This window comes from Heptranchias perlo, chromosome 9, assembly GCF_035084215.1.
Source record: "Heptranchias perlo isolate sHepPer1 chromosome 9, sHepPer1.hap1, whole genome shotgun sequence".
In the NCBI taxonomy this organism is placed as follows: Eukaryota; Metazoa; Chordata; class Chondrichthyes; order Hexanchiformes; family Hexanchidae; genus Heptranchias; species Heptranchias perlo.
This window is the reverse complement of record NC_090333.1, coordinates 57,783,168-57,795,554: the sequence shown is the minus strand read 5'-3', so window position 1 is coordinate 57,795,554 and position 12,387 is coordinate 57,783,168. Positions and strand designations below refer to the sequence as shown.

Sequence of the window (12,387 nt, the reverse complement as noted above, 5' to 3'; positions counted from 1 at the left end):
CTGACAGCCTGACAGTTTTTTTGTTGAATGTGTATTCGGAGGTTCTGCAGGTAACACCTCTCTGTCTGAACACGGTGATTGCCTTGGCAACGGGCAGTTGCAGGGGCAGTCTGTAAACACCATGTATTATTGTTCAATATGTATAAATGCGTAGGCTTCAAGGAGATCTTGAAACATTTGCCTGAGGAAGGAGAAAATCTCCGAAAGCTTGTGAATTTAAAATAAAATTGCTGGACTATAACTTGGTGTTGTAAAATTGTTTACAATTGTCAACCCCAGTCCATCACCGGCATCTCCACATCATGACTACCATCGACACCACAAACTGCCGGCTCACAGTGGAAAGGATATCCAAGAAGATCGCGCATTTAGACACAGACATCAAGTTTTTACAGAGCTGCAAGAAAGCAGACAAGATCCCGAAAGGACTCCAGATCACGAACCCACTCAAGTCCACATACAACTCGGATTACGCTGAGAGACTCTGCCGCCGTACCTCTCGCACACTCCGCAACCATCTCATACACCAACTCTACAGCAGACGCCACAACCTCGAAACCAAGATAGAGTCCATACTCTCAACCTGTACTCAGGACACAGCAGACCAGCTACGTTATACCGCCAAACAGACGAGGCAACGGAACTACGCTGCCTACATGAAAACCAAGAGCAGGAAGCTTGAGAAACTCGGCATCACCACCAGCAACGACCAAGCTTCCCCTGGTACCACGGTTGCAACCACAGGGAAGTCTATTGTCAATTTATCCGACCACACCCTTCAACCAGACGAAATCGAAGTTCTCAGCCGAGGGCTCAATTTCTGCCCCACTACCAAAATGGACCCCACTAGTCTCGCGGCGGACACAGAGGAATTCATCAGGAGAATGAGGCTCCGGGAATTCTACCACAAACCCCAAGATTTCAGCAGCGAACCCAATGAGACAATCGACGATCCGGAACAGCAGACAGAGGGATCCGCGGTACAGCAACCGAAGAGGAAAGAGTCAAACTGGACTCCTCCGGAGGGTCGCTGCCCTCAGCTGGACATGTATGCTCAAGCTGTCAGGAAATGCGTCAATGCCAGATTCATCAGCCGCACTCAGAAGACAGTCCAGAATGTCACCCGAGCACAACGCAACGCCATCAACGCTCTCAAGACCAACCGCAACATCGTCATCAAACCAGCGGACAAAGGAGGAGCCATAGTCATACAGAACAGAACAGACTATTGCAAAGAAGCATACCGACAACTGGACAACCAGGAACACTACAGACGGTTACCCGCAGATCCGACCAAAGAACACACCCACCAGCTCAACAAACTGATCAAGACCTTCGATCCAGACCTTCAAAGCATCCTACGCATTCTCATCCCACGTAATCCCCGCGTGGGAGACTTCTACTGCCTCCCAAAGATACACAAAGCCAACACACCCGGACGTCCCATCGTATCAGGCAACGGAACCCTGTGTGAGAACCTCTCTGGATACATCGAGGGCATCCTGAAACCCATCGTACAGGGAACCCCCAGCTTCTGTCGTGACACTACAGACTTCCTACAAAAACTCAGTACCCACGGACCAGTTGAACCAGGAACACTTCTCACCACGATGGACGTCTCGGCACTATACACCAGTATCCCCCACGATGACGGCATCGCTGCGACAGCATCAATACTCAACACCAACAACAGCCAATCTCCGGAAGCCATCCTACAACTCATCCGCTTCATCCTGGATCACAATGTCTTCACCTTCGATAACCAGTTCTTTACCCAAACACACGGAACAGCCATGGGGACCAAATTCGCACCCCAATACGCCAACATTTTCATGCACAAGTTCGAGCAGGACTTCTTCACTGCACAAGACCTCCAACCAACACTATACACCAGATACATCGACGACATTTTCTTTCTATGGACCCACGGCAAGGAATCACTAAAGAGACTACACGATAACATCAACAAGTTCCATCCCACCATCAAGCTCACCATGGACTACTCCTCAGAATCAGTTTCTTTCTTGGACACACGAATCTCCATCAAAGACGGGCACCTCAGCACCTCACTCTACCGCAAGCCCACGGACAACCTCACGATGCTCCACTTTTCCAGCTTCCACCCTAACCACGTCAAAGAGGCCATCCCCTATGGACAGGCCCTGCGAATACACAGGGTCTGCTCAGACGAGGAGGAACGCGATGGACACCTACAGACGCTGAAAGACGCCCTAGTAAGAACGGGATATGACGCTCGACTCATCGATCGACAGTTCCGACGGGCCACAGCAAAAAATCGCATAGACCTCCTCAGGAGACTAACACGGGACGCAACCAACAGAGTACCCTTTGTCGTCCAGTACTTCCCCGGAGCGGAGAAACTACGCCATGTTCTCCGCAGCCTTCAACATGTCATCAATGAGGACAAACACCTCGCTATGGCCATCCCCACACCTCCACTACTCGCCTTTAAACAGCCACCCAACCTCAAACAGACCATCGTTCGCAGCAAACTACCTAGCTTTCAAGAGAACAGCGTCCACGACGCCACACAACCCTGCCACGGTAACCTCTGCAAGACATGCCAGATCATCGACACAGATACCACCATCACACGAGATGACACCACCCACCAGGTGCATGGTTCATACTCCTGTGACTCAGCCAACGTTGTCTACCTCATACGTTGCAGGAAAGGATGCCCCAGAGCATGGTACATTGGCGAGACCATGCAGACGCTGCGACAACGGATGAACGGACACCGCGCAACAATCGCCAAACAGGAGGGTTCCCTCCCAGTCGGGGAACACTTCAGCAGTCATGGACATTCATCCACCGACCTTCGGGTAAGCGTACTCCAAGGCGGCCTTCGAGACACACGACAACGCAAAATTGTCGAGCAGAAATTGATAGCCAAGTTCCGCACCCATGAGGACGGCCTCAACCGGGATCTTGGGTTCATGTCACGCTACACGTTACCCCACCAGCGAACAAATGTTATCTGTTTTTAATATAATGGGTCATTTGCTGGCTCTCTCTGCCTTCCGGATGTTTCTGCCTCTCTCTGTGTTTTTTTTTTCTCTGTTTTTTTTCCCTGTTTGTTTTTTTGTTGAATGTGTATTCGGAGGTTCTGCAGGTAACACCTCTCTGTCTGAACACGGTGATTGCCTTGGCAACGGGCAGTTGCAGGGGCAGTCTGTAAACACCATGTATTATTGTTCAATATGTATAAATGCGTAGGCTTCAAGGAGATCTTGAAACATTTGCCTGAGGAAGGAGAAAATCTCCGAAAGCTTGTGAATTTAAAATAAAATTGCTGGACTATAACTTGGTGTTGTAAAATTGTTTACAATTGTCAACCCCAGTCCATCACCGGCATCTCCACATCATGACTACCATCGACACCACAAACTGCCGGCTCACAGTGGAAAGGATATCCAAGAAGATCGCGCATTTAGACACAGACATCAAGTTTTTACAGAGCTGCAAGAAAGCAGACAAGATCCCGAAAGGACTCCAGATCACGAACCCACTCAAGTCCACATACAACTCGGATTACGCTGAGAGACTCTGCCGCCGTACCTCTCGCACACTCCGCAACCATCTCATACACCAACTCTACAGCAGACGCCACAACCTCGAAACCAAGATAGAGTCCATACTCTCAACCTGTACTCAGGACACAGCAGACCAGCTACGTTATACCGCCAAACAGACGAGGCAACGGAACTACGCTGCCTACATGAAAACCAAGAGCAGGAAGCTTGAGAAACTCGGCATCACCACCAGCAACGACCAAGCTTCCCCTGGTACCACGGTTGCAACCACAGGGAAGTCTATTGTCAATTTATCCGACCACACCCTTCAACCAGACGAAATCGAAGTTCTCAGCCGAGGGCTCAATTTCTGCCCCACTACCAAAATGGACCCCACTAGTCTCGCGGCGGACACAGAGGAATTCATCAGGAGAATGAGGCTCCGGGAATTCTACCACAAACCCCAAGATTTCAGCAGCGAACCCAATGAGACAATCGACGATCCGGAACAGCAGACAGAGGGATCCGCGGTACAGCAACCGAAGAGGAAAGAGTCAAACTGGACTCCTCCGGAGGGTCGCTGCCCTCAGCTGGACATGTATGCTCAAGCTGTCAGGAAATGCGTCAATGCCAGATTCATCAGCCGCACTCAGAAGACAGTCCAGAATGTCACCCGAGCACAACGCAACGCCATCAACGCTCTCAAGACCAACCGCAACATCGTCATCAAACCAGCGGACAAAGGAGGAGCCATAGTCATACAGAACAGAACAGACTATTGCAAAGAAGCATACCGACAACTGGACAACCAGGAACACTACAGACGGTTACCCGCAGATCCGACCAAAGAACACACCCACCAGCTCAACAAACTGATCAAGACCTTCGATCCAGACCTTCAAAGCATCCTACGCATTCTCATCCCACGTAATCCCCGCGTGGGAGACTTCTACTGCCTCCCAAAGATACACAAAGCCAACACACCCGGACGTCCCATCGTATCAGGCAACGGAACCCTGTGTGAGAACCTCTCTGGATACATCGAGGGCATCCTGAAACCCATCGTACAGGGAACCCCCAGCTTCTGTCGTGACACTACAGACTTCCTACAAAAACTCAGTACCCACGGACCAGTTGAACCAGGAACACTTCTCACCACGATGGACGTCTCGGCACTATACACCAGTATCCCCCACGATGACGGCATCGCTGCGACAGCATCAATACTCAACACCAACAACAGCCAATCTCCGGAAGCCATCCTACAACTCATCCGCTTCATCCTGGATCACAATGTCTTCACCTTCGATAACCAGTTCTTTACCCAAACACACGGAACAGCCATGGGGACCAAATTCGCACCCCAATACGCCAACATTTTCATGCACAAGTTCGAGCAGGACTTCTTCACTGCACAAGACCTCCAACCAACACTATACACCAGATACATCGACGACATTTTCTTTCTATGGACCCACGGCAAGGAATCACTAAAGAGACTACACGATAACATCAACAAGTTCCATCCCACCATCAAGCTCACCATGGACTACTCCTCAGAATCAGTTTCTTTCTTGGACACACGAATCTCCATCAAAGACGGGCACCTCAGCACCTCACTCTACCGCAAGCCCACGGACAACCTCACGATGCTCCACTTTTCCAGCTTCCACCCTAACCACGTCAAAGAGGCCATCCCCTATGGACAGGCCCTGCGAATACACAGGGTCTGCTCAGACGAGGAGGAACGCGATGGACACCTACAGACGCTGAAAGACGCCCTAGTAAGAACGGGATATGACGCTCGACTCATCGATCGACAGTTCCGACGGGCCACAGCAAAAAATCGCATAGACCTCCTCAGGAGACTAACACGGGACGCAACCAACAGAGTACCCTTTGTCGTCCAGTACTTCCCCGGAGCGGAGAAACTACGCCATGTTCTCCGCAGCCTTCAACATGTCATCAATGAGGACAAACACCTCGCTATGGCCATCCCCACACCTCCACTACTCGCCTTTAAACAGCCACCCAACCTCAAACAGACCATCGTTCGCAGCAAACTACCTAGCTTTCAAGAGAACAGCGTCCACGACGCCACACAACCCTGCCACGGTAACCTCTGCAAGACATGCCAGATCATCGACACAGATACCACCATCACACGAGATGACACCACCCACCAGGTGCATGGTTCATACTCCTGTGACTCAGCCAACGTTGTCTACCTCATACGTTGCAGGAAAGGATGCCCCAGAGCATGGTACATTGGCGAGACCATGCAGACGCTGCGACAACGGATGAACGGACACCGCGCAACAATCGCCAAACAGGAGGGTTCCCTCCCAGTCGGGGAACACTTCAGCAGTCATGGACATTCATCCACCGACCTTCGGGTAAGCGTACTCCAAGGCGGCCTTCGAGACACACGACAACGCAAAATTGTCGAGCAGAAATTGATAGCCAAGTTCCGCACCCATGAGGACGGCCTCAACCGGGATCTTGGGTTCATGTCACGCTACACGTTACCCCACCAGCGAACAAATGTTATCTGTTTTTAATATAATGGGTCATTTGCTGGCTCTCTCTGCCTTCCGGATGTTTCTGCCTCTCTCTGTGTTTTTTTTTTCTCTGTTTTTTTTCCCTGTTTGTTTTTTTGTTGAATGTGTATTCGGAGGTTCTGCAGGTAACACCTCTCTGTCTGAACACGGTGATTGCCTTGGCAACGGGCAGTTGCAGGGGCAGTCTGTAAACACCATGTATTATTGTTCAATATGTATAAATGCGTAGGCTTCAAGGAGATCTTGAAACATTTGCCTGAGGAAGGAGAAAATCTCCGAAAGCTTGTGAATTTAAAATAAAATTGCTGGACTATAACTTGGTGTTGTAAAATTGTTTACAATTGTCAACCCCAGTCCATCACCGGCATCTCCACTTCAGGAGAGGAAGAAAATGATAAGAAAAATTTTAAAGAACAACACAATTGGCCAGAACTTCCGCCCAGCAGGAATGTTTCCACTTGCAGGAATTGGGCATGTATGGACTGGAGAATGTGATGTCCATTGTGACTGCCTGGTTCCTGCTGGAAATCTACCAGACATGTTTTTCCAATCGGGCCCAACACCCGTGTGTAATGCTGACGTGCGGAACGTCTAAGAGTTTAATTAAGTATGCGTCCTGCATACGAATAAGGGCCTTTGTTTCCTGAGCTTCAGGCAGAATCCCTCCCAGCATTAGTTCTACCCATTCTCAATGGGCGTTGGAGGTTTAACTGTATGCGGAGAGGAGTTCTTAAAGGCACACAGGATTGTGTTCTATTTTCTTTTTTACTTGGCTTTTTTTGTTGTCGGAGTGTTTTGGTTTGTTTCTTTTCAATCTGAACACATATAAAATGGTTTTAATAGAAAAACAGCTGAATTATTGTCTCTCAAAACAACTAGAAGACTTCAACAGAACAGGAAGATCCTTTTTAAAAAAAGAAGAGGGGGACTGGTGAAGGGATGTGATAGTGTTGGGATTATGGAACTGGACCAGCATCCCAGTTCAAATGGCAAGTTCTGAAATTGACTTCAATAAATCCTGTACTGCATGGCAAGTCATTAAATTAATGGCGAGGCCTACTTTTCAAAATGCTGCAATTGCAGTATTTAATGTTTGAAATGATGCAAGTTGAAAGGAGTCATGCCAGGATGATCAGCTGGCACCCAAACCATACTTACTATTATGCCTCCAGCCACATCTGCAGGCCCTGGCGCACGGCCTGGTAATGAGCAAGGGTAACTTCCTTTGCAGGCTCTGGGACAGTAAGGACTACCTGCTGCAAGGAGACCTACAGCCAATCTCAACATGGGGACAGCTCTGTCAGAGGCAGTCAAAATCTCCTCTTTTCAGCCCAGCATAGGGATCATCTGCAGTATCAACCAAATTGCTGCCCACCGATGCATTGTTGCACATGGCCAACATTTCATCCCCTTACCCTTGCAACAGGAGCATGGCATAGCTGCTCATAGACAGCCCGCTGCTTCATTTCCCAAAGTACAGGGCGTCATTGGTAGCAGCCACATCGCCACCCAGGCACTAGGTTCCTGCTCCTCCTCTGGCACCACCAATTGCTTCTCCCCACCTATACCCTGTGACCCACCTGGTGCTTCCTCCTCAAGCTCATTGACTGTGTCCTTCGGGGAAGAGGGGAATGTAGTTACATTGGTGCTTGCAAACACTGGTGAGAGGTATGCACAGTGGTGTGGGGTATTGTCTTGTTCTGGGCATTGGTAGTGGTGGGATATTCTTTCAGGCCTACAATGACAGAAGAGGAACATATGTTTGAATTCTGGCTCTGTGACTTTTTGAAACAGGCTGGCATTTCATGATACATGCAATGTTTTGTAATTGCATTAGTGGTTGAAAAGGGAAATGAGACAGAAGAGCAGGATGGTACTCTCCCTGAGCTTGGAAACGGCCTCTGACTTCATTGTCCCCAACTTTGATACTCTTAAAGGCAAGGTGTCCAGAGTGGAATTCTCTCGGGGAGTCAAGAATTTGTAATTGCTGGGCCTTCCTCTAGTTTGGATCTAGGAACATAACTACAGGAGCAGACCATTCAGCCCTTCGAGCCTGTTCCAACATGGCTGATCTGTACCCTAATTCTATTTACCCGCCTTGGCTAGCAAAAATCTATTGATCTCAGAATTAAAATTATTGATTGAGCTAGCATCTACTGCTTTTTGTGAGAGAGTTCCACACTTCTACCACCCTTTCCATGAAAAAGTGTTTCCTAACTTCTCTCCTGAATGGCCTAGCTCTGATTTTATGCTTATGTCCCCTTGTCCTAGACTCCCCCACCAGCGGGAAAAGTCTCTCTCTATCTACCCTATCAATTCCTTTCAAAATCCTAAAAACCTCAATCAAATCACATCTTACCTTCTATGTTCCAGGGCTTACAAGCCCGGTTTATGTAATCTCTTCTCATAGACTAACCCTTGGAGCCCTGGCCTGTTCCTTTGTATTACGGCTCATGTCCTGCAAGCAGTCATTTTTAAACATCAAAAGTCTCTTTGATATTTTTAATTTTTCTCCTGGATAATAATAAAGGTTAAGAAATTTAAAAATAAATGTACATTTCTATTTCCTTCTCTTAAAGCGCTGGTAACTTGCCAACCCGATGAGTTCCAGTGTAGTGATGGGAGCTGCATCCACGGATCCAAACAGTGTAACCAAGTCTTTGACTGTCCAGACCACAGCGACGAGCTAGACTGCTTTAATGGTTTGTGCTGATCATTTTGTGACGTGAGTCAGAGAGTAAGTCTTCAATGCCCATTGAGAAGTGTGACCGATCTAACATTACTGTTCTTGATGCTTAACAGCGACCCAGTGTGACGGGCTGCTGAAATTCCTGTGCAGGAGTGGAGAGTGTATCGATTTGAATAAAGTGTGTGACTCTCACAAGGACTGCAAGGACTGGTCGGATGAGCCGCTCAAAGAATGTGGTAAGATGGATCAGGGGTGGCGAGTGCTCTCTATGATCATTGTGTTTTCTACATATCCTCCTTAATCTAGTTTAAAATAAAACACAGGATTCCAGGGGACTGAATTAAGGCTGTAATGCCTGCAGAAATAAGGCTTCCTTTAATAGTTATAGGTAATGCAATTTTCACTCCACCTTTATCCTTTTTTGTGAATTTTGTGCTCATCAAAGTGAGGGATGTCAGTGTTGGAAGCAGTGCTATCCATCGGGCACCCAGTGTCAGCAATGCGCAATATCTGGTCAGGTATAGCACAGGCTAGATAAAATGAAGCTCCTGCTACACTGCTCCAACAGCCTGCCTCAGCCCCAACCTCGGAAGAGCATCTTCTGCAACATTCCACACCAGCCTTCAGTAGCTTCGCAGCGATCTTACCAATTGGAGACAGTTGTCTTGTGGGCCTATTGCTACTCTGAACTGTACCAAAACTGACCAATCGCATTTTACATGGGACCCGTGCAGCCACCAGAGGAATCTTTCCTTCCATCAGTCAAGCAGTCTGCTGACAGTCCCCGTCTACATAAGAACATATCTATATATCTATGTCGGCCGGCCGGTCTGTCTGTCCGTCTGCTTCCCCGCCACCCCTCAAGGCACTCACTTGTGCCGCCTCTCCAGGGATCAGCAATCCTCCACTATCTTTGAGTGAGCCTGGACAGTGAATACCGGCAGAGAGGTCAATTTGGTGGGCATCACAGCCAAGCCCAATCCTATCCTTGCCCAACATCCGTATGCCGTACACGTTGGGGACCCGCTGCAAACATTGAAGCACTCCAGGGAACCCTACCAGTGTTGGCTACCCAAAGTAAAATAATGCTGGCATTGTGGAAATAATTTTTTATTAGTACACAGCAGCAGAATTAGCATATTAGTAATTCAATAAATACAGAAAAATTCAGAAATCCAATGACCTTGGGGGCTCCCTGTGATCCCCTTTGGGTTCATCCTAGTGTCTGAGGATTGTAGTTTGAAAACCTGTGCTGTACACCCTTTTAAAATGCAATGTTTATCTCCTATCAGCCACATTGTAGTGTGACTGGAGTGTACGTGGATTTACTCAGACTGCAAGCATTGCTAGATCTGAAAACATTAGAGCCGTTTCTCATTGATGCATTGCACTTTGACCAGAGTCACAAGTGTCATTGATCTGAGTAGAAATGTAAATCTTTTGTTTCTTGTCACGGTGTCTACTCCAGGTTTAAATGAGTGCCTGACCAACAATGGTGGCTGCTCCCACACGTGCAGAGACTTGAAGGTTGGATACGAATGCGAATGCCCAGTCGGGTACAAACTGTTGGACACGAAGTCTTGCGGAGGTAATTAAAATGCAAGGCAGCTCTTTGCTTCAGTCATTCTTTTAAACAAAGGGCTGACTGTCTTGTAACACTGGTTTCAGTAATCAGCACTGTCGCACAAGTGACAGAGATTTCATTGAATTTATTGACTAGTTCCAAATGCTTCTTACAGATATAAATGAATGTGAGGATCTAGACCGCTGCAGCCAGATCTGCACCAACATTAAAGGAGGCTACAAGTGCAAGTGCTTCCAGGGCTATGAGATGGATCCCATGACTGAGACTTGCAAAGCAGTGGGTAAGGCAGTTTGCTTTTTTCTGCCCTGTTTGAAAGGAGGTGACTGCAGTTGGGTACAATTCTACTAGCATTGGCAGCAATGTACTTCTGGAGCAGGAGCCTTTTGGTGATTTTATTTTTTTTTACCTCCCTGGCCCGGGAGCCATTAAGGCCAATAGCAGCTCCCCACCTCCTGCCCTGGATGAGATTAACTAACTCAGCACAGACCAGGGGTGGAAGCAGGGACTTTTCTGGTCTGTGCAGTTCAGTTCCACACCAGATGGTGGCATTTACTTTCCAAGAATCAGACACCACAATGGGAATTGAGAGTTGGAATTCGAAGTGCTCTGATGATCACCCAATGTCCTGTATCATATCCACTTGAATTTCCAGAATTGAGTGCCGTGAAATGACAGGCTTCCTTTCCCTTTTCACTGATTTTATATTTGGAATGTCCACCGGGAATGAAGGTTCAGAACATCAGATGATCAAAGACAATTAATTTTTTTGCACCAGAAGCAGGGCTCCCTCCATGTTGTGCTAAAAATGTTCCTTAACCCTAATCCCTGTCTTGAGTGTTCCCTACCACCCCAGTGTGACTTTTCAATTTCCCACAACAATTTGCATTCTTAATGGTGCTTTTAACTTAATAAAATGCCCTGTAGCATTTCGTGAAGGGAGCTGAGTCAGGGGTATGATCAGAGGTAGCTTTGCTGAGCCTTTTGAAGGAGAGGAGAGTCATCAAGGTGGAGGGAAAATTCCAGAGTTTCAGACCAAGTTGGCTAAAGTCTTTGCGACCCAAGATCTAGCATGGAGAAGGGAGGATGGAGAGGAGGCCAGAGAGGGAAGAGCATGGCATTTAGGGCTGAAGAAGGTTGCCAATGGGGGCAAGGCTGTGGAAGGCCTTGTACATGAAGACAAGGATTTTGAGTTCAGTGCATTGGGAATGGAGAGCCAGTAGAGGTTGGCAAGTCCAAGCATGATAGACTTAGTACAGGTTAAGATGTGGGTGGTGGAGTTTAAGGCGAGTTGGAGTTTATGCAGAGTGGAACTTGGGAGGCCAGTCATCCTTATGGCCTCCAAAAGTGAGATTGCCAATTTGCACCAAAAAAGGGCAGTTTAGTGTCACCCGTCGACACTGACTAGCAACTGGATTGAGCTTGCCTAAACTTCCCTCATGTAGCTACTTTCAGCCAGCAGAGGAAATGTTTATGCCATCAGCCGTCTGCTTTCTGCGTGTCAATCTGTCCTGGTCCTAAACCCGTCCGAAGTCCTGGGTCTGGGGTTATTTGTGTAAAAGGACAAGCATCCATGCCATTTCCAGCTTTTCCTGAAAGCCCACCTCTTGTGGCTGGACAGGAAATTTCAGAGTCGCACTTTGCTGTTTTTTGGGGGGGGGGGGAGGTGGGGGTAGTGATCGGCTGTTGCGACCAAAGATTTTCTGTTTATTTTTTGAAGATTCGTCCTATTTTATTGTTGCCGCTGTCCCAATGGCAATGGATCACTCTTTGATTGGATGGAATTAGGAATTGTGGGCCCCATTTCCGCTAGAATGTAACCTTGGTATGCAAATACCTCTACATCATGCAGGTGTCCTCTGCATGGGGGTAAGTGAGCAGAACCGGTGGGTTTTCTTGCAGGTATTCACCACACCAATGCTCCTACACAACAGCAGGAAATGGAGCTACACAGACCGTGGATGGGTGCCATCTCTTGTGTTTTCTTTTAGTCAGTTCCATGTTGCATTTTTCCTGGCA

At 48.0% G+C, this 12,387-nt stretch overlaps 1 protein-coding gene across 3 annotated transcripts in view; it reads left to right on the top strand.

The window, feature by feature from the left end:
• lrp8 (low density lipoprotein receptor-related protein 8, apolipoprotein e receptor) overlaps positions 1 to 12,387 on the top strand; it is an 82,370-nt gene that overhangs the window by 56,063 nt on the left and 13,920 nt on the right. For all 3 annotated transcript variants that reach the window (XM_067990540.1, XM_067990539.1, XM_067990538.1), the window contains 4 exons: positions 8,677 to 8,799; positions 8,900 to 9,022; positions 10,255 to 10,374; positions 10,526 to 10,651. In XM_067990540.1, the coding sequence (XP_067846641.1) occupies positions 8,677 to 8,799; positions 8,900 to 9,022; positions 10,255 to 10,374; positions 10,526 to 10,651 (492 nt within the window). The remainder of the gene's footprint in view (positions 1 to 8,676; positions 8,800 to 8,899; positions 9,023 to 10,254; positions 10,375 to 10,525; positions 10,652 to 12,387) is intronic.